A 27,479-nucleotide genomic window follows, 5' to 3' on the forward strand; every position below is an offset into this window, starting at 1 on the left:
ACCCCTGAAAAGGAGCTTATTTCACTCCTTCTTTTCTCAGAGTATAGAAATATCAAACGCAACACTGCCACGCGCAACTCGCTTTAATCCAAGACCACATAGGCGGCATCAATCTCCCAGACGCGGAGGCAAACACTCTCGGACTCCACGCGCAACAGCGCAACCGGGATCTAGCCGGCAATGAACAATAAAAGCCTGAGAACCTAAGTCCAACAACGACACAAGTACCAAACTCACCAATGCAGTACACGCGCAGAAGGCGATTAACCATCCAGTACCACAATCACAGTACTTCATACCACGACTGAGCACCCCGTGAGAACGCTGACACTGGCACCGTTCTGATATATCAGGCTCACTATCCAGCGACGAACTACGGGTCCTTTCTATGGGGCTAACATTCTCCCTACACTCAATTTTGTTAACGAATACGAAATTCACAAGGACATATCAGACCTTGCGGGACCACACACCTTTGAGAATTCCTTATACAGACACAAAGGAAGAAAATACGAACTTCCTCCGACTACGGTCTATTTGGAGACTAAATCATGGCCGAATTCCCGCACTAGACCTGCACATTAAGCAAGTAAACAACGACATCCTTCGTGTTTCTCTAGCTTCGCCTCGTCACGACGTCACCAAGAACACAGCGTTACATCATGAAAGCTCTAGCTGACAGAGTATATCATTATTAAGCCTGCAGATAAGGGTAGGAGTATCGTCGTCTCGCCCAGAGATAGGTACATTTCTGAGGCTCATAGGCCACTCAACTGTACGCAGCATTACGCTATGTTAAACTGGGCCACGATCCAAAAGGGAGTACACTGACCTTATAATGCATACCACGCAGTATCTCCTCAACCGAAAGGTCATTACACGCGATGACCTCAAATACCTTACTCCATCAAACATCGGCCAGGTCGTTTCTATCTCCAGGGTGCCGCGCTCAAGTGCGCCATATTGCCGTCATTCGTAAGAACAGAAGACGGCGCAATACGCCAAGCGAAACCGTTGCACAGCTTGAAGACTACCTCCCTCTTGCTCAAAGAGTTTCGGTTTCGCTTGGCGCCTTGCGCCACCTGTGTGTGATGTGGCGAAACTCGTTGTGAAACGCGCTTCCATAACGAAGCGCCTCCGAAAGTTTCGGAGGCACTTCGTTCGCACCCCATGCACCCCACTTCGCACCCCATGCATTGTTTCGGACCGAAACAATGCATGGGGTCAAGAGTTCGAACAATGTTTATCTCCTGTGTGTGCGAACTGACGACGTCGGCAAGGACTGCTAAAGAAAATGTCAGGCGAGTTGGACTTTATCTTCTCCACTTATGAAGTAACGGAAATGTGACACACTTTAGTGCCGCAGCCTGTGCTTCCAAAAAATCCGCAAGGTACACGCCAACTTATTCTAAACGGCTGATGTGCTAGGCAGGCGTATTTTTCTAATAACAACAGACTAGCAGAAATTCATCGATGACTATTTAAATGACACTCCGATTAAAGTGACATCGCATGTATAAGGCGCACCACACATCCCCAGAATAATCAGAGATTTAAACAATACGCGCACATTTGATAATGAAACAATACTCGCCATGCTAGATGCAACATCTCTGTATGCTAATATCCCACACAACGGCAGAATCATGGCTCTGTGCAGTACCCTTTCCATAACAAACACGAGCAAAACACATGGAAGCGATCGTGGCTCGAATTGACTTGGTCATTAAACAGAGCTAATTCGAGTTCAATGGCGAATACGTACGCAAATGTCTTCATGTGGTCCCTAGAAAGCAAAGTTCTTACCGCCCTCGCACAGAAACTCACTACGTGTACCTTCCATACATCTGTGATATACCTATAATATGGGAACACGGGAAAGAGGAATTTCAAGTTCTTCGATCTATTAAACACAGCTAGTAATGGAGTGCAACACTATTAAGTTCATGTCACAGCATTCAACTCACTCAATCGGAATTATCGACACCACGGTATCGCCCCTGTAACCTCCTGCGCGGCAAAACATGCAAGCACGCTCAACACGCGAACTCCATCAAATGCACTGCGAAGAATTACAGCAACTCTGTTAACCACGCATTGCGATGCACAAGCTATAATGCCATATACTGCGTTGAACGCCGCGACTGATTTATGCAATATATTTGTGAAAGCGACATACCGACCAAAGTACCGACACCTCCTGCAAACTCCACAAAGCAGTCCGCGAACACTTTAACCGTTCATGGTGCCTTATGCACGTCAAAGTAATCGGCGTCGACCACTTCTCTTCCCTTAGACCTCTTAGAAGAGATTAGATATCTTCTGTCATTGGTGCACAATCGAAAAAGGCGTGAATGTTAAAAGTGGATGACTCCTTTTATCAACCAATGGCCCAACGTGTTGTCTTGGAAAGCGACCCGCCTTATCGGTGTTTCCTCCTGAGAACCCGAAGGCCACACCGGTAAATCTGCCCGCCCTATCCACTGATCTCTATGTATAAGGCTGGATCGCGCGCTAGAGGAGCTCGTCGGAGACAGGCACGCACGCCGGCCGCCATGTTGGTGGGGTGACCATAGAAAGCAGTAGGAGGCCACAGAAGTTGTACTGTGTCTGGTCGTAGGAGGTCGGGGTTCACTACTTTCTATGCTCCCCTGCACCTGGGCCGACTTTTCGCGTATTTTTTCACGCGCCAGCGGGCGGCGCTCGGGTGGAAGGTTGTCTGCGCGCCTACCGACTGGGGGAGGGCTGCGTGAGCTGGTACCCTCTCACATTTTTCAGCGTGGGCCGACTTCTTTCCCCATTTTTCCGCCTGGGTCGACTTCAACCACTTTTTTTTCAGATACAACAGGTGTGCAGTAGGCAGTTTACATGCAAAAATAGACATTTAAAGGATACACATACACGAAAGTACAAGTGAAAATATACAGGGTGTTCAAAGTTAAGCTGTCACGAGCGGTACGCAAACACAGCAATGACAGGCAACCAGATGATAACTTTACGCTACTTCTGTAAGAAACAGGTGCTGCTACTTATGTAGCACCTGTTCCTTACTCAAGGAAGAGAAAAATAGCACCAGTTTTCCTTTTGTTCGCCAATTTATAAACTGCTAGTGAAAGCTTAATTTTGAACACGCTGTATTTATAGAAGTCAATAGTGTAGGAAAGCATGTTGTGACTATGTGAAGGTGAAAAACCCAGCAAGAACAAAAAAGAATAACTGGAGAAGAAGAAACACAATACGATACACGTAACAAATGTTATACAGTCGACCAGCGTTTATCCGGACCTCATTTATCGGGATCCTGTACTATCCGAACAAAAAAAGCCTGGGAACGGATTTCTCCCCATGTATTTCGCCCTCGTTTATCCGGACTTCAGCGTCCTGACTCGGACGAGAATTATTCTAGGGAACAGAAGTGAATAATCCCCAACAATCGGCTTCATTCATCCGGTCGTTGTCCAGGAAAGACACTTGACCCACACCTAGTCAAGCGAGGTGGAGTACCGTGGTCGTGGCCTCCTTTTTACTGAGACAAAGGGGGTGTTGCTACAAAGAATTAAAGAATTTTCTCCCTCTCCGACTTTGAGCGTTACACGGAAGTAATCCGCTGAGCAGTCTGGTCATTTCAGACTAAGAAGGTCCGCAACGAGGACCCCTGCGCTGCAATCACAGGTGACGACATCGTCAGTGCCGCCGCTTCCGATAGTGTTCAAGAAGAACCTAACGATGAAAGTGGGGATGCACCAGCTGTGACGGTAGGAAATGCACTGGCGGCACAGAGGACAGCTCTAGTATTTTTCGAGCAATACAACAATATTTCCCAAGTTAATGCCATTAGCAAAGGTTTGCAAGAAACAATTGTTAGAATGAAACATATGACAATGGATAATTTTCTGTGTAATGGTCAATAAATATATCATTTTAGGATCACTCTGGGTTTTCGTGTTTCACTTATCCGGTTCCCCCGCTACCCGGACATTTTCACAGGAAAAGGAGCCGTCCGGGTGAACGCGGGTCGACTGTACTTATTAGAGGTATGATGCAATAGCATTGAAGGGGTATCACACATCATACACATTTTTTTATTAATGGTAATCACGCAAGTTTTCAATTTAGCACAACTAAATGCGATAGCACATTTAATCAAAGAACATATTTTTAATCGATATCATGGCAATCAATATGATTACAATTATTATAAAAAGTCTAAAATTAATCGCCATAGTGCAGTTTTAATTACAAAGTTCTGACAGGATGTACATACATTCAAGCACAATAGTTTAGCTGGGGTGTGCGATTTCACATGCAAGTATACTTATGCAGAGGATAGCCATAGAGAAAAGTACAAGATGAAATATATTAAAGACAATAATGGCAGGAATTATGTTGTGACTCTGTGTGAAGCAGGAAAACCCAACCACCACATGAAACGGAAGAAACGCAATACACATAATAAAGAGTATGGGAAGCTAAGTCTGGAGAAAAGGTCAACCAAAAAAGAAAGCAGAAGAAATACAGTACACATAATAAAAAATATGGGAGGGTAAGTTGAATATTCCAATACGACACAATTCATCAGTTTCTGATGATGTGAATAGCACACCTGCATGCGTGAAGTAGGAAATCCCCCCAAAAAGAACTTGAAACGGAAGAAACACAATACACATAGTAAAGAATATGGGAAGCTAAGTCAAGAGAAAAACTAAAAAAAAAACAGAAGAAACCCAATACACATAATAAAGAATATGGGAAGCTAAGTTGAATATTCCAACACGACACAATTAACCAATTTCTTATGACGTGAGTAGCACACATGCAAGGAAATAACGAGAAACATGATCATCGGCTAATAAAGACCCAACTCATCACGAAAACAAGAGATACATACAGAAAAATAATTGAAAAAAAATCTATCAAAACTATAAACATGCACGGACTTAAAGGTACTGTAAAGCAGTAGACAAGCATGATATGCCGGTGATGTGACTAGATACTTTATTGCTTCTAAATACCATATCCGGAACCATACGACCGATAACGCGCTATAAATATTTTTAATTTGCCATGAAAGATGCGGCGTAGTTGAGCGGTGCGACGCCTGGTGTCAAACAACCTCCTGTACAGCGGGCAACACTGAAAATTGGTATTACACAGTATTACATCGGAACTTCGATATTTTAGTAACCATATTATTAGTTTTCCTGTTTACCTATGCATTCTGAAACCCCTGTTAACAGTTTAACCTGTTAACCCCTGTTTTTGCGAAGTAACCCAGCGCTGGCCGCTGTTCGATGGAGGCTCTCCCTACTTCTCTGCTGCGCCTGCGCGCTCCTTCTGTTCGCGGCCTCTTTCGAACGAACAAACTCTCTGTGAACCTCTGTGAACAAACAAGTCCCGACGCTGTCTGGCTTCTTGAACGTCTGACGCATTTTTTTCAACGGCTCAGCATTTCATTTCAGTTCGCTTATCCGTTTATCCTCAGATGTGGATCGTTGTGTGGATTGCAGGGGCGGATTTTATGGTGGATTGTGGTGGATTGTTATGTCGGTCCCAGTGTTATACGCATATAATGTGGTGGCCGCCGTATGTGTCAGGAGTACGGATTCATTTCGAATACCTAGTACAGTGTTGCCCGTAATCTTTAATTGTAATTTTCTAATTAATTGCGCCGTCTATTGAAATGAAACTTGCGCAGTTTTTGACCTGGTGGCTTGGACTATCGAATAGCCACACTAAATGACATTTGATTGGTGCTGCTTTAGAGTACATTTAACACTGAATAGCAGAGAAACAGTCTAAACGGCGCATCTGCCAACGTGTAAACAACAGACACATGCAGGAAAATAATATCGAAACAAACTATCAAACAAGAAACATTACAAATTTAATAAATTGAAATGGAAGTAACCTATCTTTTGAACTATCATAAAATCATCCTTGCGACCTAATCCAGTCGAACAACATACAATTTTCTCCCTACTCAGGCACTATAATCATTACCTGGACAGAGGCATCCAACACAGACACTACCGCCAATCTTTGCTACTTGAACCTGTTGGGGATCACCCTCTCCCTCTGTACAGCCCAAAGCGGAGAAACCGAACGTACTTTGACAATCTATGGGGCGCGGAACTCTCTCTCTCTTTCACGTTCTTTCCTACGAATATATATTCTTAGGACTGGCCAACGTTGCACAGAGGCGAGGTTTTTTATTGATCCACTATCGCAAATAAATGTTTGCATTATTCGATTCTCAAGAACACCATAAGAATTCAATCAAAACCAACAGTAGCAAACAAAAAATCTAGCAATACAGGTCAATATCAGTGCAAACTGGTTTTAGACAAACATTATCTAAGCAAGCGAGAAATATCATCTGCGGAAACAATATTCAATCAAAACGAGACGCATTGCATGTAATGTATTTCAGATCAGGCACAACTATCATGCATACATTATTCTCAACTCGCAAAATATCAATCGAGTGAACATCTGAAGCAAAGAGAGAACGTCAAGTTTATTCAGTGATAGAAACAATACTAATTCGAAACGAGAAACAAATTTAATTACATCATTTTTATGATAACTTTGCAACAGTAATTTCTACACGCAGAGGCTACAAACAAACAACCAATATCAAATGCAAATTATTGTAAAAGTTTTCTAGAGAGGAAGTCAACGGATACAACTCAGAAATGCCTTACCAACTCGTAGAATATTTTTATTAAGATCAACCGAGTGATCGTCTGAAACAAAGTCAAAGCAGTAATTAATTCAGGGAAACATTTTCAAAACAAGCAGCGCGAATACATAACAGAAACCTGTCTTTTAAATCCAGAACCCACTAGTGGATTCGAAAAAATTAAAGTGAGAGAGGGAAGCTGCTTACTCTTCTTCTTACTCATCACATCTTTTTGTAAATTGATATTCATAATTCTCAAGGCAGGTGGATATTAATAACATTCTAAGCCTGATAACATAACAAATTTTTAATAAATAAAATGAGCAACGACATGATTTATAAGTGTATAAACAAAATAGAAAACAGAACAGACAATTGCTGTACATTGAAGAGATGGACAGATTTTGTACTCGTTACCATAAGTCATAGGAAGATATGATAAAAAACTGCTTCGAAAAAGAAGAGCAGCGAAATGATTCTATTATCACAGCATTTCAATACGTGTTAGATATGGTCGTATTCGGAGATATGGTGCAAATGACGGAATTGCAGGTGCAAGAACTTGTATGACAAATCTACAATAGTTATAAAAATATTTGCAGGTCAACATCGGAAGGAGCACTGGGATTGATGGTGGAGTTTTTGAGGTTTGCTAATAAAGAATTGAAATACGCTAGAACAGATGTAATTGTAATCATTGCACTGAGCATTGCATTAATAAAGAAAGCAATCTGATCAAATTATCATATACAAGCAGTCCATATCGCGCGATTCATTACGGATTTGTTGAAATTGCACCTAACGGTTGAAACGGAAAGTGCATAAAAGATCTTATCACGTGATGTATTCCACTAGAGCGTCACACAATTATTTTCTTCTCCCAATTCTTGCAATGACGTCGAATGAACAGAAGTTGAATATTGTCGTACAAGGTCTGATGTATCATCACTTATTGAAACTCAACGAACATATCAATTGCGGTGGACCACCGGACGATTTTCATCTAATACTCCCATGCACGCCATTCAAGAATCTTCATACAATGAAAGGAAACATCAATAAGAGACTGTGCAAGTTCATCGCAACAAAGTGCAAGTTTACACAATGATTACAATCACATCTGGTCTAGTGTATTTCAATTCTTCACTAGCAAACCTCAAAAACTCCACCATCAACTCCAATGGCCCTTCCGAGGATGCCAGACAAATATTTTTATAACTATTGTAGATGTGGCATACAAGTTCTTGCACCTTCAATTCCGAAATTTGTAGCATATCTCAGAATACGACCATATCTAAGAAGTATTGAAATGCTGTGATAACAGGATCATTTCGCTGCTCTTCTTTTTCGAAGCAGTTTTTTATCATATCTTCCCATGACTTATGGTAACGAGTACAAAATATGTCCATCTCTTCAATGTAGAACAGTTGTCTGTTGTAGAAAATAGTTGTCTGTTTCGTGGATAAATTACTGTTTCAAAGTTATCGTAAAAATGATGTAATTAAATTTGTTTCACGTTTTGAATTAGTATTGTTTTTATCACTGAATACACTTAACTTTCGCTCTTTGCTTCAGATGTTCACTCGATAGATATTTTGCGAGTTGAGAATAATGTATGCATGATAGTTATGTCTGATCCGAAATACATTAAATGCAATGTTTTGATTGAGTATTGTTTCCGCAGATGATATGTCTTGCTTGCTTAGATAATGTTTGTCTAAAACCAGTTTGCGCTGATATTGACGTCTATTCCTAGATTTTTTGCTTGCTACTTGTTGTTTTTGATAGAATTCTTATGTTCTTCTATTACGTCGAAAAGGGGGGAAAAGGAGAAACACTGTCAAGGAGCCCGCGAAGAGGGAATCACACACGTAACATGAAAACAGTTTTAATTTCATGTTTTATGTGCAATTTTCATTTCAATTTCATTTCAGTAAATTTCATTTCATAGTAATTTCATATTACGTGTGTAGTTCTTCTGTTAGGTAATATGTATATTCTATTCTATTATGTTATTCTATGTTCTTGAGAATCGAATAATGACATAATAATAACATCTATCTGCGATAGTTGATCAATAAAAAAATTGCCTCTGTGCAAACTTAATCAGTCCTAAGAACATTTCCATTTAGAGGAAGTAATGTGAAAGAGAGACAGAGTGTTCCCCACCCCATAGATCGACAAAGGACGTTCGGTTTCTTCACTTTGGGATGTATAGAGGGAGAGAGCGACCACCACCAGGCTCAAGTAGCAAAGATTGGCTGTAATGTGTAAAGCTTGGCTGTACTGTGTGTTGGATACATCTGTCAAGGTAATGTTTATAGTGCCTCAGTAGGGCGAAAATTGTATATTGTTCGACTAGACTAGGTCGCAAGGATGATTTTATAGTTCAAAAGACAGATTACTTCCATCTCAATTTATTAAATTTGTAATGTTTCTTGTTTGGTAGCTTGTTTCGATATTATTTCCCTGCACGTGTCTGTTGTTTACACGTTGGAAGATGTGCCGTTTAGACTCTTCTTCTGCTATTCAGTGTTAAGTCAGTGCATGTTTACTGTTTTGATAGATTGTTTTCTCAATTATTTTCCTGTATGTATCTTTTGTTTACGTGATGAGTTTTGTTCTCTCTTAGCTGATGATCGTGTTTCTCGTTATTTCCTTGCATGTGTGCTATTCACGTCATAAGAAGTTGATTAATTGTGTCGTGTTGGATTATTCAACACAGTTTCCCATATTCTTTATTATGTCTTTTGTATTTCTTTTGCTTTCTTTTTCGGTTGAGCTTTTCTTCCAACTTAGCTTCCCATATTCTTTATTATGTGTATTGTGTTTCTTCCGTTTCATGTTTTAGTTCGGTTTTTCTTCTTCACGCAGAGTCACAACATAATTCCCGCCATTATTGGCTTTAATATATTTCATCCAGTAATTCTCTGTATGGGTATCCTTTGTATCACTATACTTGCGTGTAAACCGCCTACAGCGCAGCTGTTGTAGCGGGAAAAAAATACGAATGAAGCCGACCGAGGGTGAAAATCGCGAATGAAGTCGGCCCAAGTGTGATGGCAGGAACGCTTGGTGGGGTTGTCCGTGTGCATGTTCCCACTTTTATGTAAAACCGACCACGGCGTAACTGTAGTAGCGGGAAAAATTACGAATCAAGACGGCCCATTTATTGTCAGTGTACATGCCCCTACTTGTATGTAAATCAGTCACGCACCACCTGAACAAATTGTGAAGGAAGTCGGCCCAGGCGGGAAAAATCGTTAATAAAGTCGGCCCAGGTGTAATGGCATGGTCGCTTGGTAGAGTTCCAGTGCGCATGTCCCTACTTGCATGTAAACCGACTACCACACGGTTGTGGTAAAATCTTATAAATGAAGTCGACCCAGGCGGAAAAATCGCTAGAGAAGTCGGCCCAGGGTAAAAAAATGCACAACAATAAGGGCACGCCCAGCCCTTCGGCCCGTTGGTAAGCACCCGGACAATCCCTCACCCGCGCACCACCCACCGCGCCCTGGGAAAAAAATATCGCTAGAGAAGTCGACCCAGGTTGAAAAATGGGCGACTGCAAACGAAGGCTTTCCGCCAACTCCGCCGATACCTTCATAAGAATGTGATTAATTGTGGCATATTGGGATATTAGCCGTTGTGCTTGAAGTTACGTACATCCCCCCCCCTCCTGTGAGAACTTTGTAATTAAAACTCCATTAATGTGCTCACGTATAATAATGTTAGACTTTTTATAATAAAACTTGTAATTTTGATTGCAACCATATTGATTAAAAATACCTTCTTTGATCAAACGTGCTAGCCCATTTAGTTCTGTACTATTGAAAACTTATATTATTACCATTAATAAAAAATGTGTATGATATGTGATACCCCTTCAATGCTATTGCCTCATACCTGTAATAAGTATAACATTCACCTTAATGTTCACCTTCACGTAGAGTCACAACAATATTTCCTACACTATTCACTTTAATAAATATATTCTCACTTGTACTTTCTGTATGGCTATCCTCTGTATGTGTTTGCTTGCATGTAAACCGCCTACTGCACACCTGTTGTACCGGGAAAAAAATTGCGAACGAAGTCGCCACAGATGGAAAAATGGTGAAAAAAGTCGGCCCTGGATGAAAAATATGAGAGGGTAAGCTCGCTAGCAGCCATCACATAATTTTGTAATGTGCCAGTACACTGATGTATACAAACAGTGTCTCACGGGTGTCTGCGGTTCGATTCTTAAAGGGACCGAAAAGTGAATATAAACCTGTCGAAACATTATGTTCAACGAAAAGCTTGAACCTTGAAAAGTTCAAATATCAAAGAACTCCGCTGAAATCGGCATAGCTTTTCTCTAATCGAATTGGCAGTGGGCATTTGTGACCACTTACTACGTCGAGAATGCCTTCAACATGAGGGCCCTAAATTCCGCATCCGAGAACTATCGCTTGCACAGGACTTCTGTTCGTGCGATAGCGTGCTGTAAAGTGAAGCAGAACATTCCTCGTCCAGAGATTTACCGGTGTCACCTTCGTCCTCACCAGTAGCTGACGGTGCCGTGAACACGGACTGGTTTGTGAAATTTACATGTATGAGGAAGAAGCACTTGTGTAAGCACTGTTTTTTCGTCGTTCAGGTGTTCATTTGGGAAGTGTAAACCAATGGATACTAGGGCCAGGGCTTTTGATGCCGAGAGGTAGAGAATGCGTGTGAAAAGCAGATAGGCAGTTGCATTACAACTAATAAATATTTCGAAATACTGTGCCTTCACACCGAAGTCCCGCAAGTCTTTTTTACATACATCCGAGAAACCGAAGGGCATGGGAACGTACGCGGCAGCGCCGTTTTGTTTTTACGCGCTACCTTAACGACAAACTGGACGGAAAACCCTCATTTCTGCAGGAAATTCCTTTATGTCACTTGTAGGCTATTCATAAGGATATGGGATGCTCTGAGAAAGTACAATAGAAAGCATTCGTCCTGCCTGCGTCGTTCATTCTATCAGGGATGCTTTCACCATCCGTGTGCACACATGTAGAAATGCGCATATTGGTGTCAGCAAATATTCATTTCTTGCTTGCTGCAAGCTTTTCTCATTGCTTTTTCTTTGCAGTCACAGCATATTATAATTATTTTTTTGTTCCTGAAGAGTTAAGTAACCTGGGGGCATACCTGTATTTGTAGATTACGCTCATGTCTTGTATATACAGGGTGTCCCACCGAAAAAGGGCCAGGGGCTAAAGAAAAAACAGAGTTCTCTACACACATGGAACCAACTGTACGTGCTTTGCAGTTGTGTGGTCTATCCAGAAATATTTTTATCGCCCTTTGTCAATTAATTAGCGGTAATTAATTTTCTAGCTTTTTAATTATCGGTTTTAGCTCGCAGATGTCAATGAGGAAGTTGTAGTACATGTCGAAAAAGACACAACTAAGGTGGTTCGAGGTCGCTATGACTTGTGGTTTCGGCTTGTTTGCTTGTTTTTCCCGGGTTTAAAAGTTGGTTTCAGATACCGGACGGACCGCAAATCGCTGCCTACAATCCGGCACCCGCGCGTGACGATTCCAGCGCCCTCCGGCGTACATTGACCTTGAGAATAGCGCTTGGAGACCATCCTTGGGCCACGTCACACGAGAGGAAGATATTTCACCTGCTTCACGGCACGCCTATCAGAGTGCACTGCAATCGTCGCGCGCGGGCGCCGAATTATGGGCAGCGCTCTGTGATGCGCGCGGTTTCTGAAACCAATTTTTAAACCCGGGAAAAAACGAAACCACAAGTCATAGCAAGCTCGAACCACTTCAGTTGCGTCTTTTTCAACGTGTACTACAACTTCCTGATTGACATCTGAGAGCTAAAACCGATAATTAAAAAGTTAGAAAATTAATTACCGCTGATTAATTGATAAGGAGGGCGATAAAAATATTTCTGGATGGACCACAGAATTGCCAAGCACGTACAGTTGGTTCCATTTGTGTAGAGCACTCCGCTTTTTCTTTAACCCCTGGCCCTTTTTCGGTGGGACACCCTGTATGCGGAATAAATAAGACAATTTTCATCAGTGTCGTTCAGCTGAACTCTGTTCATGACCTTTGAATATGCCTCTTATTGACCAGGTTTGACCAGGTGTCCAAATGCCAATTAATGTTTGAACCGATATTGGGATTATTCATTGTCATGTCAACAGCTAACATTTGAAAAGAAAGACTTGATGGCTGACTTAAAGTATTAGAAGCCCTTGATTTGGGTTCACGGTTTACCATGCAGCATTGCTGCGAGCAACAGTACTCCAAAATGACTAAATAATATATTACGTAAGTCCTCTATTACTGTAATTGAAATGTACTTTTGTAAAGTACGTTTTGCAGCCCTGCAAATTGAAACTGGCTTCAATGTACACAACAAACGCATCGTGACATTTATTTGAAATATAATATCAGAGCAGAAGCAACATTTTTGTCATAACTCAAAATATATGTTTTTCTTTTTTATTGTCAAAGGATTTATGAGACAGAGTAGGGCTTTCTGCCCTCCGACGTTTTGACATACTTGATCGAGTTGTAAAACCTGCAACAAAATAAACAAACGGAGTATAAACAGATTTGTCTTTCACTTTTAAAATTAATAACCATGTTATATTTTACCATTTCTGCACTTTTGTATTGTATGTTGATTAAAAGAGTACAGGAACAATAATGCTGCAGACAGATCCAACAATGACCTTTCACCTTGATTAAGATATGAAGTTTAGAACTTTTCTTCAAGTGTGCTAAGTGGGACAAAAAAGATGCACAATGAAAGTTGAACAAAAACAGCATATCTCCGGCGAATAAAATTTAAGATATGTGAATATATTACCACATAGTGTAGTTTCCATCCAAAATTAGGACTACCTACAACTCTTTCACAACAAAAATATTTGGCATGCTGACAAGGCAAGGCAAGGTTGTTTTCTTGTTGTTGGTAGGTTGTTTGCATGTTTATGTGCTATTACTTTATACCACATCAATATAGATCAGGGGCAAACACAGTAGACAGCGTGATTGCTGGAAACTCTCAAATGAAGATTTATTCAACAGAACAAGAAACTGAAAGCATGAGTAGAAACACATGGAGAACCATATTTATCTCAGAGAAGGTAGGATCGGGAAGACAATAAAGAGAAATGACCGTTGCGTCCGAGATAGAGGAACTGTGCAAATTTAGGACCAATATGATGTGGTAACTTTGCATGGCTCACTGTAGCTGCGACACATTTTGAACACTTCCAGTAGTGGGGCTTCAAACACAGTGACAATGTGGACCACACACACACACACGAAGCACTCTGGCGACACTTCAACACTGCATGGAAGGCCCCTAAAATTAAATTAGCTGATATTGACGATGTACAGTAGGGGACAAGTAGGATAACACAAGGTAAATGGATTACGTCGTGGCTATATTATAATTTATATGTGTGTGACACCTGTACATACCTAATTCATTGTGTTGAACTCGTCACCTCGGTGAAGCAAAATCACTGGGTACTGAACAGTTGTTTGCAGTTTGCTGCAGACGTCTTCGCAATTCGCCTTCTACGGCATCTTCGTACTCACCGGCAGCAATATGGTTTCAGCACAGACGATACTACCGCTGTATCTGAGTGCTTCGAACCACATTCGTTTTCGCACACTCTCATATGGAATCTTGTGGTAGAAAACGCCCGTCGTCGAAGATGTACGAGGGCGATTTTGCATCCACGAACACCAAAACAGCGCAAGGCATATGTAGGTGACTCGACAACACCAACAATAAATAAAGAAGTGATGATGACATGGGATGTTTCCCCGTGGCAGCCACAGAACCCTACCGCACTTCACGAACATGTGACATAGCAGCCACAGACACGTCATTTACTTCCATTTTCTGATTCGCGCGACCAACATCACCCCCCACGACGTAGATAATAAACGCGATAACACAGACAGCCTTGCAGATGGCGCGGCGGATCGTAGCTCGTAGCGGCGAAGTAGCTGAATTTATTATTAAGGCAGAAAATATGGAAGCGAGCTTCATTTTTAAAATGGCGTTTAGCTGTAAGATAATGTGCGCTAACTTTGTTCTCTACAAGATTAACTCACGTTCTAGGAGTTGACCAATCCCTGTGAGCCTTGGACCCTGGACCCAAGTTGCTCTTTTTTTGCTGTTCGTTGGCAGCACCGTCCATGTTCCGGCAATCTTCAAAATATTTATGCGTAAAAATATGCCGAACTGAGAAGTAATGCTTCTATCGAACAGTGATGTTGTGCACGGTAATGGGCAGAAATATGGGGGTTATTCTTCGCTTCACAGTCCGTTTAATTACGTTATGTTTTGTATTCCTTCACTGCTGCAGAGCTGGAGTTTGTGCTACACCACATTTGACTGCCGATATTTCAATAAGAAGTGATGTGAGTTTAACAACAACAGTGTCTAATGTCCCATGCTTCTTTCTACCATGCATAAACGCATGGTAGAAAGAAGTCGTCCCGTAGAATCACAGCCGTTGTTGTAGATACGTTCAGTGTGATTTATATCAAGCATTGCCGTAGAAATTTTAGTCTTTTAGTGAGCGGCAGCGGAGGCTTTGGAGTAATGCCTCGCAGATATGGACACACCGAAGCAGCACAAATAATTACTTCACGCAATTAGATCACGCTCGTTTGGCCAGTTAATCTAGGTATTGATGTAACCTTAACCAAATAAATTACTTAGACAGTGGTAACGCCTCCTTGAGACACAAGGCTTATCTCCTTTCGAAGTGCAGCACATTTTTATTTGTTTCTTTGTTCTGATAACTTGCAGGCCCGGTTGTGCCAAATTGAGTGTCCTCCTTGCGTACTCACGTGCTCGAAGACATTCGTATATCCTGAAGGAACCGCGCCTTCGACACCGTGAAATGTTCACTACCACTGCAACTTACCTGAACTGAAATCACTCAAGCAGTGTAATATTCTTAAATACGTCAATATTTTTGCAACTAATTGACATGCTCGAGGGCGCTCCTCCTGAAGCAAAGGCCACTTGAGAGAGTTCCAAAGGGCCGGAGATAAACCTAGAGCGGCATGAATGTGATCAACAGTAGATGCAAACAACATCAGTAGACAGGAAATTTGCCTTATCAAGAAATCGTTTTCTTCTTATAGCATACATGTATACGTGCATGCCTATTAACTGAAACAATGATCACATCTCCCTGACAAGTTTTAATTGCTGAGAGTCTATACTGAAGAGGTGAGAGAGATCTACAACATTTAATACAAGGTATTATATACAATGAATACCTTTAAAAATCTCATGTGACACATATGCTTTAACTTTTTGAAGGATCTATGGTAAGCGATGTTTGTGGGCACTGCGCGGGTTCTGCGCACGTTTCTTGAGTTTCCAATTCCTCACATACACGAAACCTTTAACACATGGCCTTGAAATCGGCTTAGGAGAGCTCATCCGCGGTCAGCTGATTTATCTATGATCGTCTCTCTCACATCTGATGCATGCCGGGTGACCACAGACGTTGTTCGTGCTCCAAGTTTCTTGCTGAAGTCGTCGTGTTGAACAATGGCTGAAGTGGGAATGGTAGGAGGCACTTTTGAATCTCCTCAACACCCTAGGAGAGTCGTTGTGTTTCTTCGCTATGGTTGTCTAGAGCTTTCACTTAGCGTGCTGCTACATTTAAGTAAGTGAAGGCAAAACGCGCACAGCGTGGCGGTGAATAATGTGAGAAATGCTCACGAGTAACTATCACCAAACGCGCGCGTGCAAAATGAAGGCCTGCGGTATGAAAGTGCGTGGCGCGCACGGAAACTTCATTGCAGCAGCGTTCAAGTCCTTTTCGCCGTGCAGAGAAAATTGTACTGGTCACTTTTAATGAGATACTCTACCAATGGTCGTCTTTGCTTTTTAACGTTTGAAAAGAAAATATGAAATAATAATGAAACTGTTGTGCATTCAGTTATGTGGGTGCCTTTTTGTTCTTACTTCAAACTGTTACAATCGCGAAAATACAATATCTAGGCTGTATGAATTGCAAAATAAACTGTTTTATAATTTCAGCCTGCTTGGGTGGAGATTCAACAGCCAGCTGTTCGGTGTGGATAGACTACCAAGCACCACATGAATGTCTCGCGCTAGTACGCTGTAGTTGCATAGGTGTGATTTAGCTGTACATATAATGTATGCTCTGGTTCCCCATAACGGATAGGATAACTTAACCACACGAAAAAAGGAAAAAAAAAAAACGTTGTTCGCGGAATCAAGCCTCGCGCCCCAGCCGCGCGCGCCCCAGCGTAGCGTAGTATCTGAAGAGTGGGTGGGACAAAAAAAAACAATATATATATATATATATATTTTCTCGCCCTAATCAAAAAGTACCTTCTCTATTTTTTATATGCGTTACTATGGGCATTGATGTGTCATCTCCATCCGTTCGATTTTTTCTTGACCGAACGCTTCGTTCTCAAAAACCGCGTTGAAAATTCCCAACTTTACCAAAAGTACGGCATTTGGAGTTACATGGGGCAAAAAGTATTATGTGGTCGGCCTTCAAAACATGTGATTTTGAAGTATGGAAGGCAAAGAACACGCTGAATTTTTTTTGTCCCTTCCAGATTGTGCGAAGAGTGCTCTTAGCAATAAGTACCCTGAGGCTGGCTAGGGAGCAAAGTTGTATGAAATACCGCCAAAATGCAGCCTTGTTTCGCTTGCCGAAAATGAAACACGAATGAAGAACTTGACATTGGGAGAATGTTAGGGCCACACTCTTTCATTCTATGTCACAAAGGTCTACCCGAGACGCAAAACCCTGGTCACTAGTTAGATGTATTCGTGGCATGGTTTTCGCGATTCACACGAACTTTGGCCCCGCCTAAATTGGCAGTAGTTCAACATGGTCCAGTGAAACTCGGGAAGATATCTTTATTTGCAGTAAGGAGACCATGATATTTTTTTGGAAGCAAAACTGAGGGGGGAGAGGCGAGCACGACCTTTGGGTCATATGGGCTGGTTCGATTGAACATCGGAAGGAACGGCCCTTTCAATCAGTGCTGGTTTTGGACCCCCCCCCCCAAAAAAAAAATGAAAAGAAGAAAAAAAAACACTTCATGATTGTAAAATAAATGTACAGAATGGATGCCTATTTATACCTCGATACCTCGATGACTCACCTGTAGAAATTTAGGCCCTGTATCCTTGCAAGTATTGTTGTGGTTGTTGTTGTATCCTTGTATGACCGTAATTGCAAGAAGTTGCCATGATCGCTGCGAGGAGTGTTTTGGGTACAGTAAGGTGGCGGCCGGTTGCCTCCAGATCCAGCATTTATGCATAGAAATCAATGGCCCAGCCTTGTTGCTTCGGTTCTTTGGTGTCGGAAACGGGAAACTCTATCGGCGTTAAACTGAATTTCAGGGAAAATGTGCATAAAAAGCACGCTCGTAATTTGCCGTTTTGCTGTTTGTCATTTTTCATCACTTACAGGTGCAAGATGGCATTGTTCACCGTGATGACCGTGATCGTACTTCACATTTATAAACCGCCACTTTCTGAGAAACTGGCGCTGTCTGCTGGACGCGATTGGAAGTGTAGGGCGCCCTTCATTCGAGAGTGTTCAGTTAGAACGCTCTTAAAATATTGCACTGGTTCCGGTTGTTCCTTGCCGTCTGTCTGACTGTTTCTTTGTGTGTTTGTCGGTCTGATCGAGAAAAGTGAGATTTTCCGTCCATGATCGACGAGGACGGGGTCGCGATTCTGTTCTTGGAGTTATCACCAAAGGCACCCGCTGCCTGGGAACCTTGGGGAATTATATCCCATACGAAAAGTATATAAATGGGTACAATATCGTAGACAGTATCAGTGAGCTGAAAATCCGTCTAAGGAGGCTCCAGTCGTGAAGTACAAAAAGAATGTATATATTGTAAATTGTAGCGCATATAGTGAATGTAAGGTAAATGCATATAGTGCAACCAACATTTTCCCAGATGCTGTTCTCACAACTCAGTCAGTTTTAGTACTCTCTTCATCATAAGGTCACTTCATTGATTTACCATTACATTATGATAATACGATAATACGTGCACAATTGTTTATTACCTTCGCTGCGTCGTGTTCGGCCTAGTTTGTTAAGGGCATTTAAGAATTACAAAGCAGCATACATGAAATATCCCGCTCAGCAATGCCCGCCATCAGGCGCGGATATATGGGGAGGAGGTCAAGGGATCCGGAGCTCCCCCTCAATTCCAGACTTGAACACAGGGTTCAATGGACGTATCCCAGCATGCACCTGGCACTTGTCTGTAGTGCACCTCCCTCGGAAAAATCCTAGACCCGTCCCTGTCCACCAAGCTGATGCGAAACGCCGGAGCAATAATGTGAAATTCGTTCACAGTTCGAGAGGGGTGCGGGGGGGGGGGGGGGGGCGAATATACATTTATTAGATGAAAAGATCTGCCAGATCAAGGTCGGCATGCTACTCCAACAAACGAAACAAAAGAACGCATCTGAGTGATACGCACAAGTCGGTTCACACGTTCGACATGCACTCATGCACTGGCAACTTCTCTTGTACTTTGAACACTGCTTTTGGAGATTAGAGCGTCACCTCCCACTTTGAATGGTGGATTGTACACTTGGGGAAGACGCGGAACATTGAATCTCTCATCTACCATTATGACATCAGAAGCTTCGAACCGATCTAACAATCCTCTACTCTGCACTATGTCCACATCAGATACGGACCCACCCAAAGCCGAGAAAGCCTCCTGGGGTGTTGTAATGTTTAGAATCCGAAAAAGTTTGTCTCTGTGGACTTCGTAAGGATGGCCTCTGGATTCTGACTTCAGTCGCATCGAGTGCTAGTCTTGTGTTGGGAAGCTTGCGAAAACTTTTGGGCAGATTCGTTTATCTTCCCTGGACAGTTGGAAATGCTGACATGTGTCGCAATGTTACCTGTCTTTTCACAGCACGAACCCACGTTTCGGGTTTTTTCGCAAAAAAAAAGAACGTCAGTTCTTGCCCTGCACACAATAATTCGTACAGCCATAAGAGACGCAATTCACCGGCAAGGCTTCAGCAGCGGCAAAATGGTGTTTGTTTTCCAGCCAGTTCGAAACCTGGCGGGGAGCACGAGGGGGAGTGGGACATGCACATGCGCCGTTTTTTTTTTTTTTTTCGCAAGTGGCGGATTGCGGTATGTGGCTATGCGATTATGCTGGGCTAGGACTGGTGTGCTTACCGCCATATCCAATACATGGAATGCGCGGTGCCCTGTTTTGAAGCCAAGCTCCTGGGCTCCGCAGGACTCCGCTGGGCTCGCTGCAAAACCAAGCGGGTTCTCGTTGAACTAGTCCAACATGTCCCGTGTCAAGGACGGTGTACGTGTGGTTGACTATTTTTCGAGTGAATATATTTGGATCAGCACTACGTTGGTTTGTCCCACTGACTGTTTACTAGCATCCGCAGTTCTTTGTAACTAAACCACGCGACCTTTCCGACCGTCACGTCTGCCTAGCCGATGATCCCTGCAAGCGAGAGGTATCAGAATGCTGCGAAGCACGTGACCGCATGTCTTACGTTCGTTGGATGACGACAGACGGGTCGAAAAACAAAATAAAGAGCGGTTACTGCGTCCGAGAGCTCGCCTCCTTGATGGTTTCTTTCTCTTCACTCTTTCTTTTCTGCCTAGATGATCGAGTTGCTGTGTACAGGAAGCTGGGAACATTTTGTCACGGAACATAGCCGATGGTAGATTGTTCAAACTAAATTGTCATTTAGCTAAGTATGGTGCTTTCTATACACTGTACCTCGCACCACATCTTAGTTCTTATGTAATTCTTTTGCTCCCTATGTAACTATATAAAGGAACATGGTGTCGGCCATAAAACACGAAATTGTAGCACCGCAGTAGCATTCTCTCTGCACGCACGGTTTTACTGTTGAGCAGTAGAACGACCGAGTCATATATGTATATATATATATATATCTTGACAGTTGGAGTTGGATCGGACGGCTACGTAATTATAGTTGAAATAAATGGGAGACAGAAGGCGAAAGTAGGGGAAGTAACAAAAAAGGGGTTTATTAAAACTTAAAAATCATAAAAGTTAGGGAGGATGTCTACGTTACGGCGGAAGCTCCGCCTTCTTCGGGACAAAAGAGCTAAATGTGGCCACGAGGCTGATAAGGGGCTTGAGAATGACGTGGTCGGTTGGGGGAATTTCCCCCAACCGACCACGTCATTCTTTCAACCGACCTCGTCATTCGTCATTCAAGAAGGCGGAGCTTCCGCCGTAACGTAGACATCCTCCCTAACTTTTATGATTTTTAAGTTTTAATAAACCCCTTTTTTGTTACTTCCCCTACTTTCGTCTTCTGTCTCCCATTTATTTCAACTATATATATATATATATATATATATATATGTTTGTAAGTTGAACGTCGCCATGCCAGTACTGGACAGCTGTTTCTGCTTCATGGGCCTCATCAGCAGTACGCAGGCAGGCGACGTTTGAGCGGATGACGTCAGAAGGTCACGTGGCACGTGATGCCTCCCGTGAGGGTGTCATAAGACACCACTGAAAGCCCAGTGCAAAGCCAGTCAAATGTATAAGGGGGAAAAAAGTTAGCAGGAGCTCTTTGGCCGCACGTATAGCTTGTGTTTGTAAGTCAAACGTCGCCATGCCAGTACTGGACAGCTGTTTCGGCCTTCCTGGGCCTCATCAGCAGTACGCAGGCAGGCAACGTTTGAGTGGATGACGTCAAAAGCTCACGTGGCACGTAATGCCTCCCGTCAGGGTGTCATAAGACACCACTGAAAGCCCAGTGCAAAGTCAGTCAAATGTATAAGGGGGAAAAAATTAGCAGGAGCTCTTTGGCTGCACATATGGCGTATGTTTGTAACTCAAACGTCGCCATGCCAGTACTGGACAGCTGTTTGGGCCTTCTTAGGTCTCATCAGCCCTGCGAGGCAGGCAACTTTTGAATGGATGGCGTCAGAAGGTCACGTAACACGTGATTCCTCCCGTCAGGGTGAGCTAAATCATCACTGAGAACCCAGTGCAAACCCAGTGAAGTATACTAGAAAAAAAAATAGCAAGAGCTCTTTGGCTGCACGTAAAACACATGTTTGTAAGTCAAACGTAGTGTATGTATTTGTAAATAATGCATTGTCTGCGTGCGCCAATACCAAGGCTTCGGCTGTTCTTGGGCACATTAATAAAGGTATTATTATTATTTTATAGTTCATCTGTACTTTTGAAGCCTCTAAAGGGACACGTGTATAAGTACTGAGGCATGTCGAGTGAGAATGGGGTCTACTCTTGGGCACGATTATTGACCCCTGGTCCAACTTTTTCGCGATATTCACACATGAAACACAATATTTTTTTATTAATTCTAATCATACACACACGTTTTTTAGTCAAACAACAAAATCAGTGTCACTTCCGATGTTGACGTGCAACATTTTATAATATTGCAATATTTTTAATATTTATAACTATTGTACATTCGGCATACAAGTTCTTGCACCTTCAATTCCGTAATGTATACCACATCCCCGAATGCGACCATGTCTAGGACGAATTGAAATACTGTGATAATAGAGTCATTTCGCAGTTCTTCTTTTTCGAAGCAGCTTTTTATCATGTCCTCCCTTGACCTATGGTAGCGAGTACAACATCCGTTCGCTGAAACATCCTTGTTTGTTATGTTTTCTAGTGTGCTTCTATACTTAATTAAGTCAAATCTGTGCTCAATTTATTGATCAAAAATTGATTATGTTATCAGGTTTAGAATATGATTAATATCCCACTGTGAGAATTATGGAAAATCATTTACAAAAAGGTGCGATGTGTAAGAAAAATCATGTGTCCATTGTCTCTGCTATGTACAAAGGCCACACTAGTCTGTCCCTCCCTGTGTTGACTTGGGTGTGTGGGAGGGAGTTTAAGGCTTTCAACTACATTGTGTACAAAGGCCCCGGGGAAATTCCCATACTCCCTGAGGGCGGAACCTTGACGAAAGTGTATGGGAACTGTATGGTTAGCAGCTTCCCTCTATCACGTTTTTTTTTTTTTTTTTCGAATCCACTAGTGGGTTCTGGATGAAAAAGGCAGGTTTCTGTTGTGTATTCGCGCTGCTCGTTCAGAAAATGTTTTCCTGGATTAATTACTGCTTTGACTTTGTTTCAGATGATCACTCGATTGATATTAATAAAAAATATTCTACGAGTTGGGAAGGCATTTCTGAGTTGTGTCCGTTGACTTCCTCTCTAGAAAACGTTTAGATTAATTTTCAATTCATATGTGTTGTTTGTCTGTGGCTTTTGCGTGTAGAAATTATTGTTGCAAAGTTATTGCAAGTTATTATTATTAAATTATTGTTGCAAAATGATGTAATTAATTTGTTTTCTCGTTTTTCCTATGAGTATTGTTTCTATCACTTAATAAACTTGACTATCCCTCTTGGTTTCATATGTTCACTCGACTGACATTTTTTTAGTTGGGAATAATGTATGCATGATAGTTTTGTCTGTTGGTCTCTAGATTAATTAGCAAATGACTGCCTGAAATAGATTGTGTTTTATTTGTTTCTGAGTGGTTCATCTACGTAGAACTTTTTGTTGCAAGTTAATACAATAATGTGATATACATTAAATTTGCAGTGTTTCTCGTTTTGATTGAGCATTGGTTCCGCTTATGATAGCGTAATATTTCACGCTGACTTGGCAATGTTTGTCTAAAGCCAGTTTGCACTGATATTGAAGTCTGTTCTTAGATTTTTACTTACTACTGTTTGTTTGGTAGAATCCTTATGGTGTTCTTGAGAATAGAATAATGCGAACATCTATTGCGATAGTTGATCAATAAAAAAATTTCGCCTCTGTACAAACTTGACCGGCCCTAAAAATATCCCCATTTGGAGGAAAGAATGTGAAACGGAGTGAGTCCCTCACCCCCTTAAAGTCACTAAGGACGTGCGGCTTCTTTCCTTTGGGCTGTATAGAGAGAGAAAAGGAGAGAGAGCGTAACACCAGACTCGAGTAACAAACGATACCTGGCTTGGTTGTACTGTTGTTCGACATATCCGTCAAGGTTTATAGTGACTGTTTAATGAAAATTGTATATTGTTCGACTAGATTAGCTCGCAAAGGTGATCTTACGATAGTTCACACGATAGAAGGTTTATCTTTCAAATTATTAAATTTGTAATGTTTCTTGTTTTGATAGACTGTTTCGCTGTTATATTCCAGTATGTATCTGATGTTTACGTGTTGGATGATGCATGGGTTTGGCTCTCTCTTAGATGCTGATCGTGTCTCTCATTCTTTCCTTGCATAAGAAACTGATTAATTAAATTTGTGTCGTGTTGGAATATTCAACTTAGCTTCCTTATTGTGCTTGAAATTACTTACATCTGGTATCTGCTGTTTACACGTTGGACGATGCGCCGTTTAGAGTGTTTCGCTGTTCTTCAGCGTTAACTCTGTGCTTGTCACAGTATGAAATTTGTAATATTACTAGTTTTGATAGATTGCTTTTCAATTATTTTCCTGCATGTCTCTTCTGTTTACGTGTTGGATGATGCACGGGTTTGGCTCTGTATTAGTTCTACCTGTTGATCGTGTTTCTCATTATTTCCTTGCATGTGCGCTATCATTTCACAAGAAACTGATTCATTGTGTCGTGTTAGAATACTCAACATATCTTCCAGTGATGATGCTCGCGTCTCAGACATTTTATAATAAAATTTGTAATTTGATTGTAATCGTGTTGATTAAGATTATGCTGTAATGATAATATAAATATGCTCCTCCTTTTTATTCCGATTCGTTGAAAACTTTCGTGTATGACCGTTAATACAAAGCATTGTGTGCGATGTGCGATACCTTTTCAATGCTATTGCATCATATCTGTAATAAGAAAGTATATTCTTTATTATGTGTATTGTATTGTGTTTCTTCTGCTTCATGTTATTGGCTGGATTTTTCTCCTTCACACAGAGTCACAAGATAAATTTTGCCCCTATCTGGCTTTAATAAATACACTTCATTTTGTACTTGTGTGTGTGGTTGTTCATTGCGTATCTATACCTGCGTGGAAACTGCCCGCCGCACAGCTGTTGCAAGAAAAAAAAAATGCCAGTGAAGTTCGCCTAGGTGTGATTGTAGCATTGCCTGGCTGTGTTGGCAGCGTGCATGTCTATACTTGCATGTAAACCGTCCACCGCGTAGCGGTTGTAGCGCGAAAAAAAATACCAATGAAGTCGGGCCAATCGGGGAATATGTGAATGAAGTCTGCGCAGGTGCGATGGCAACGTCGCTTGATTGGGTTGCCAATGTGCATTTCCCTACTTGCATGTAAACTGCCTACCATACGGCTGTTGTAACGAAAAAAACAAATGTGTGAAGTCGGCTCAGGCTGAAAAATTGCGAATGAAGTCGGCTGAGATGTGACGGCACTATCGCTTGGCAAGGTTGCCGGGGTGCATGTCCGCACTTTCATGTAAGCTGCCCGCGTGCCAAAAAAAAAAATGCGAAGGAAGTCGGCCCTGGGTGAAAAATGCACAACGATAACGGCACGCACAGCCCTCCGACCCGCTGGTATGTGCTCGGACAACCCCTCACCCGCGCGCAATCCCGCCGCGCGTTGGGGAAAAAATTCGCGAGCTAAGTCCCTAGTGAAGAAGACCCTAGACCCCTTTGAATACCCTAGTGGTTGTTTTAGGGAACCTGAACATAAATACAGTTAAGTTAAGTTAAAAGTCGACCCAGTTGAAAAATGTGCGCTGGTAAACGAATGCACAGCCCTCCACCAAAGTGCCGACTACCGATCACTTTATAGAAATATGGGGTCTTAATCGCTTCATCGTCATTATGTCGTTACGGTTGTTTGTCCCATGTTGGAATATTCAGCTTAGCTTCCCTATTGTGCTTGAAGTTGCTTCCATTATCAAAACTTGTAATTCAAACTCCACTATTGTAATGATGGTACTCACATATGGGTATGTCAGACTTTTTGTAATAAAACTTATAATTTTGATTGTTAATCGTGTTGATTAAGCATATCATCTTTGATTAAGTGTGCTACCCCATTTTAATTATGATTCATTTAAAAAAACTTGTGTGTAAGATTACAATTCATAAGAAAATATTGTGTTTGATGTGTGATACCTCTTCAGTACCATTACATCATACAAGTAAATGATTTGTAAATTTGTGTATGGCTATCCTTTGCATGTCTATGCTTGCATGAAGACTGCCTACTGCACACCACTTGTAGCGGCGAAAATGGCGAAAGAAGTCTGCCCAGGCTGAAAAATGTGTGAGGGTAAGCGCACGCTCAGTCATCCGGCCACGCGCCCCCCACCGGTATGCGCTCGAGCATCCCTCCACTCGAGCGCTACTTGTCACGCGCGGGAAAATATCGCGAAAAAAGTCGGCCCAGGGGTCAATAAACTCGCCTAGGAGTGGACCCCTGTCTTCCTCGACATGCCCCAGTAGTACTTGTATAGTTGTAGATAATTATTCTTCATCTGTAAAATGAACGCCATCAACAACCATTCTTATATCTGTATTCTGTATTGAATTGTGTTTTGTGTATGTGTCTACGTGGCTCAATAAAAAGCTGCGAAAAAAAAAAGAAGAAGTATTAGCTTAGCTCAATTAGTAAGAGCCCTTAATTCAGAAGATGTGGGTTCGAATCCTGCAACTGGATAATTTTTGCAGTGACTTCATTTTTCATCGTTGATTTTCGTGCTCACTGTTTCTTTGAAGACCGCACACCACGCTACTAACAGGAACACCAAGAATAGAAAATAAGAAATATACTCAGAATAAAGAAAATATACTCAGCATCGCAGTTTTATTCGTTTTTGTTTGTTTGTGCGTGCGCGCTTGCGTGCGCGCGCGCCAAGTCTTGCACGTTTGGAGGGCAGAGGGTAGCGGTAACGGAGAAGGGGGGGGGGGGAGTGCGGTATTTGTAGCAGGACTACTTTTTCCGTTGCCGATTCAAATTTTGGGGGATCACTGCTCTCCCGTTCTGGAACGTAGCGAAAACGCACCGATACTGCAAGATGCAGCACAGGCGTTTAAATGCAGCCCACACATTCCCTTTCGTATCTCAAAACGCGAGCAACACACAATGCACGAATACAGACCATTTCCAAACACCAAAGAAAGAGGCAATTGAGAAAAAAGAATGATGATGCGATGTAAAGTAGGTGTCTTACCTTTAAGCATGTTTATTTCGCCATGTTGCACGCTCGGGGTTTGTGACGAACTGCAGGCTTCTAGTAGTTATCACAACACCGCGATGAATCATGGCAACATATCTTCGTCGCTATGTACCCGTAGATATCACGACTCCCTATGGCGTGGTTACGTCCCCCCCCCCCCCACACACACACACACTCAAGCGTACCTCCAATCCCAAGCAGCACAATGTAGTGAAAGTCGAGTGCAATAGGGGTGGACGGTATGTGTCATATCGATGTTCCTTAGTTTCATGTGTCTGTTCAAGGCCATTCACCTACCTGTCCACCCCTATTACACCCGACTTTCAGTGCATTTTGCTTCTTGAGACACTGGCAAGGACAGGGCATGATAAACGCTCTGTGCCAGCAAACGTCTGATTGATAAGACGGCGCCAATGCTGCGTTTCCCACTTAGAAATCCCTCCCCCTCCCCTGTACCGTTCGAATTGCTCTTTGTTGAAAATGGAATACTGCCTATTTACCCGACAAAACACGTCAAGGTTAATAAATAACCGAATTAAA

The 27,479-nt window shown here is 42.2% G+C and overlaps 1 protein-coding gene across 14 annotated transcripts in view; it reads right to left on the reverse strand.

Moving 5' to 3' along the window:
• Positions 1–27,385, reverse strand: part of LOC135373022 (uncharacterized) — a 63,071-nt gene extending 35,686 nt beyond the window's left edge. For 2 of the 14 annotated variants that reach the window (XM_064606332.1, XM_064606322.1), the window contains exon 1: positions 2,180–2,255. Coding sequence is in view for 3 of the 14 variants with exons in the window: in XM_064606324.1 (XP_064462394.1) it covers positions 17,876–17,968; positions 19,939–19,955 (110 nt within the window). In the remaining 11 variants the exon portion in view is untranslated. The other 12 variants (XM_064606324.1, XM_064606329.1, XM_064606326.1 and 9 more) reach the window with 12 other exon arrangements.
• Between the last annotated feature and the right edge of the window lie 94 nt (positions 27,386–27,479).

Source organism: Ornithodoros turicata, unplaced genomic scaffold, assembly GCF_037126465.1.
Source record: "Ornithodoros turicata isolate Travis unplaced genomic scaffold, ASM3712646v1 Chromosome183, whole genome shotgun sequence".
NCBI lineage: Eukaryota > Metazoa > Arthropoda > Arachnida > Ixodida > Argasidae > Ornithodoros > Ornithodoros turicata.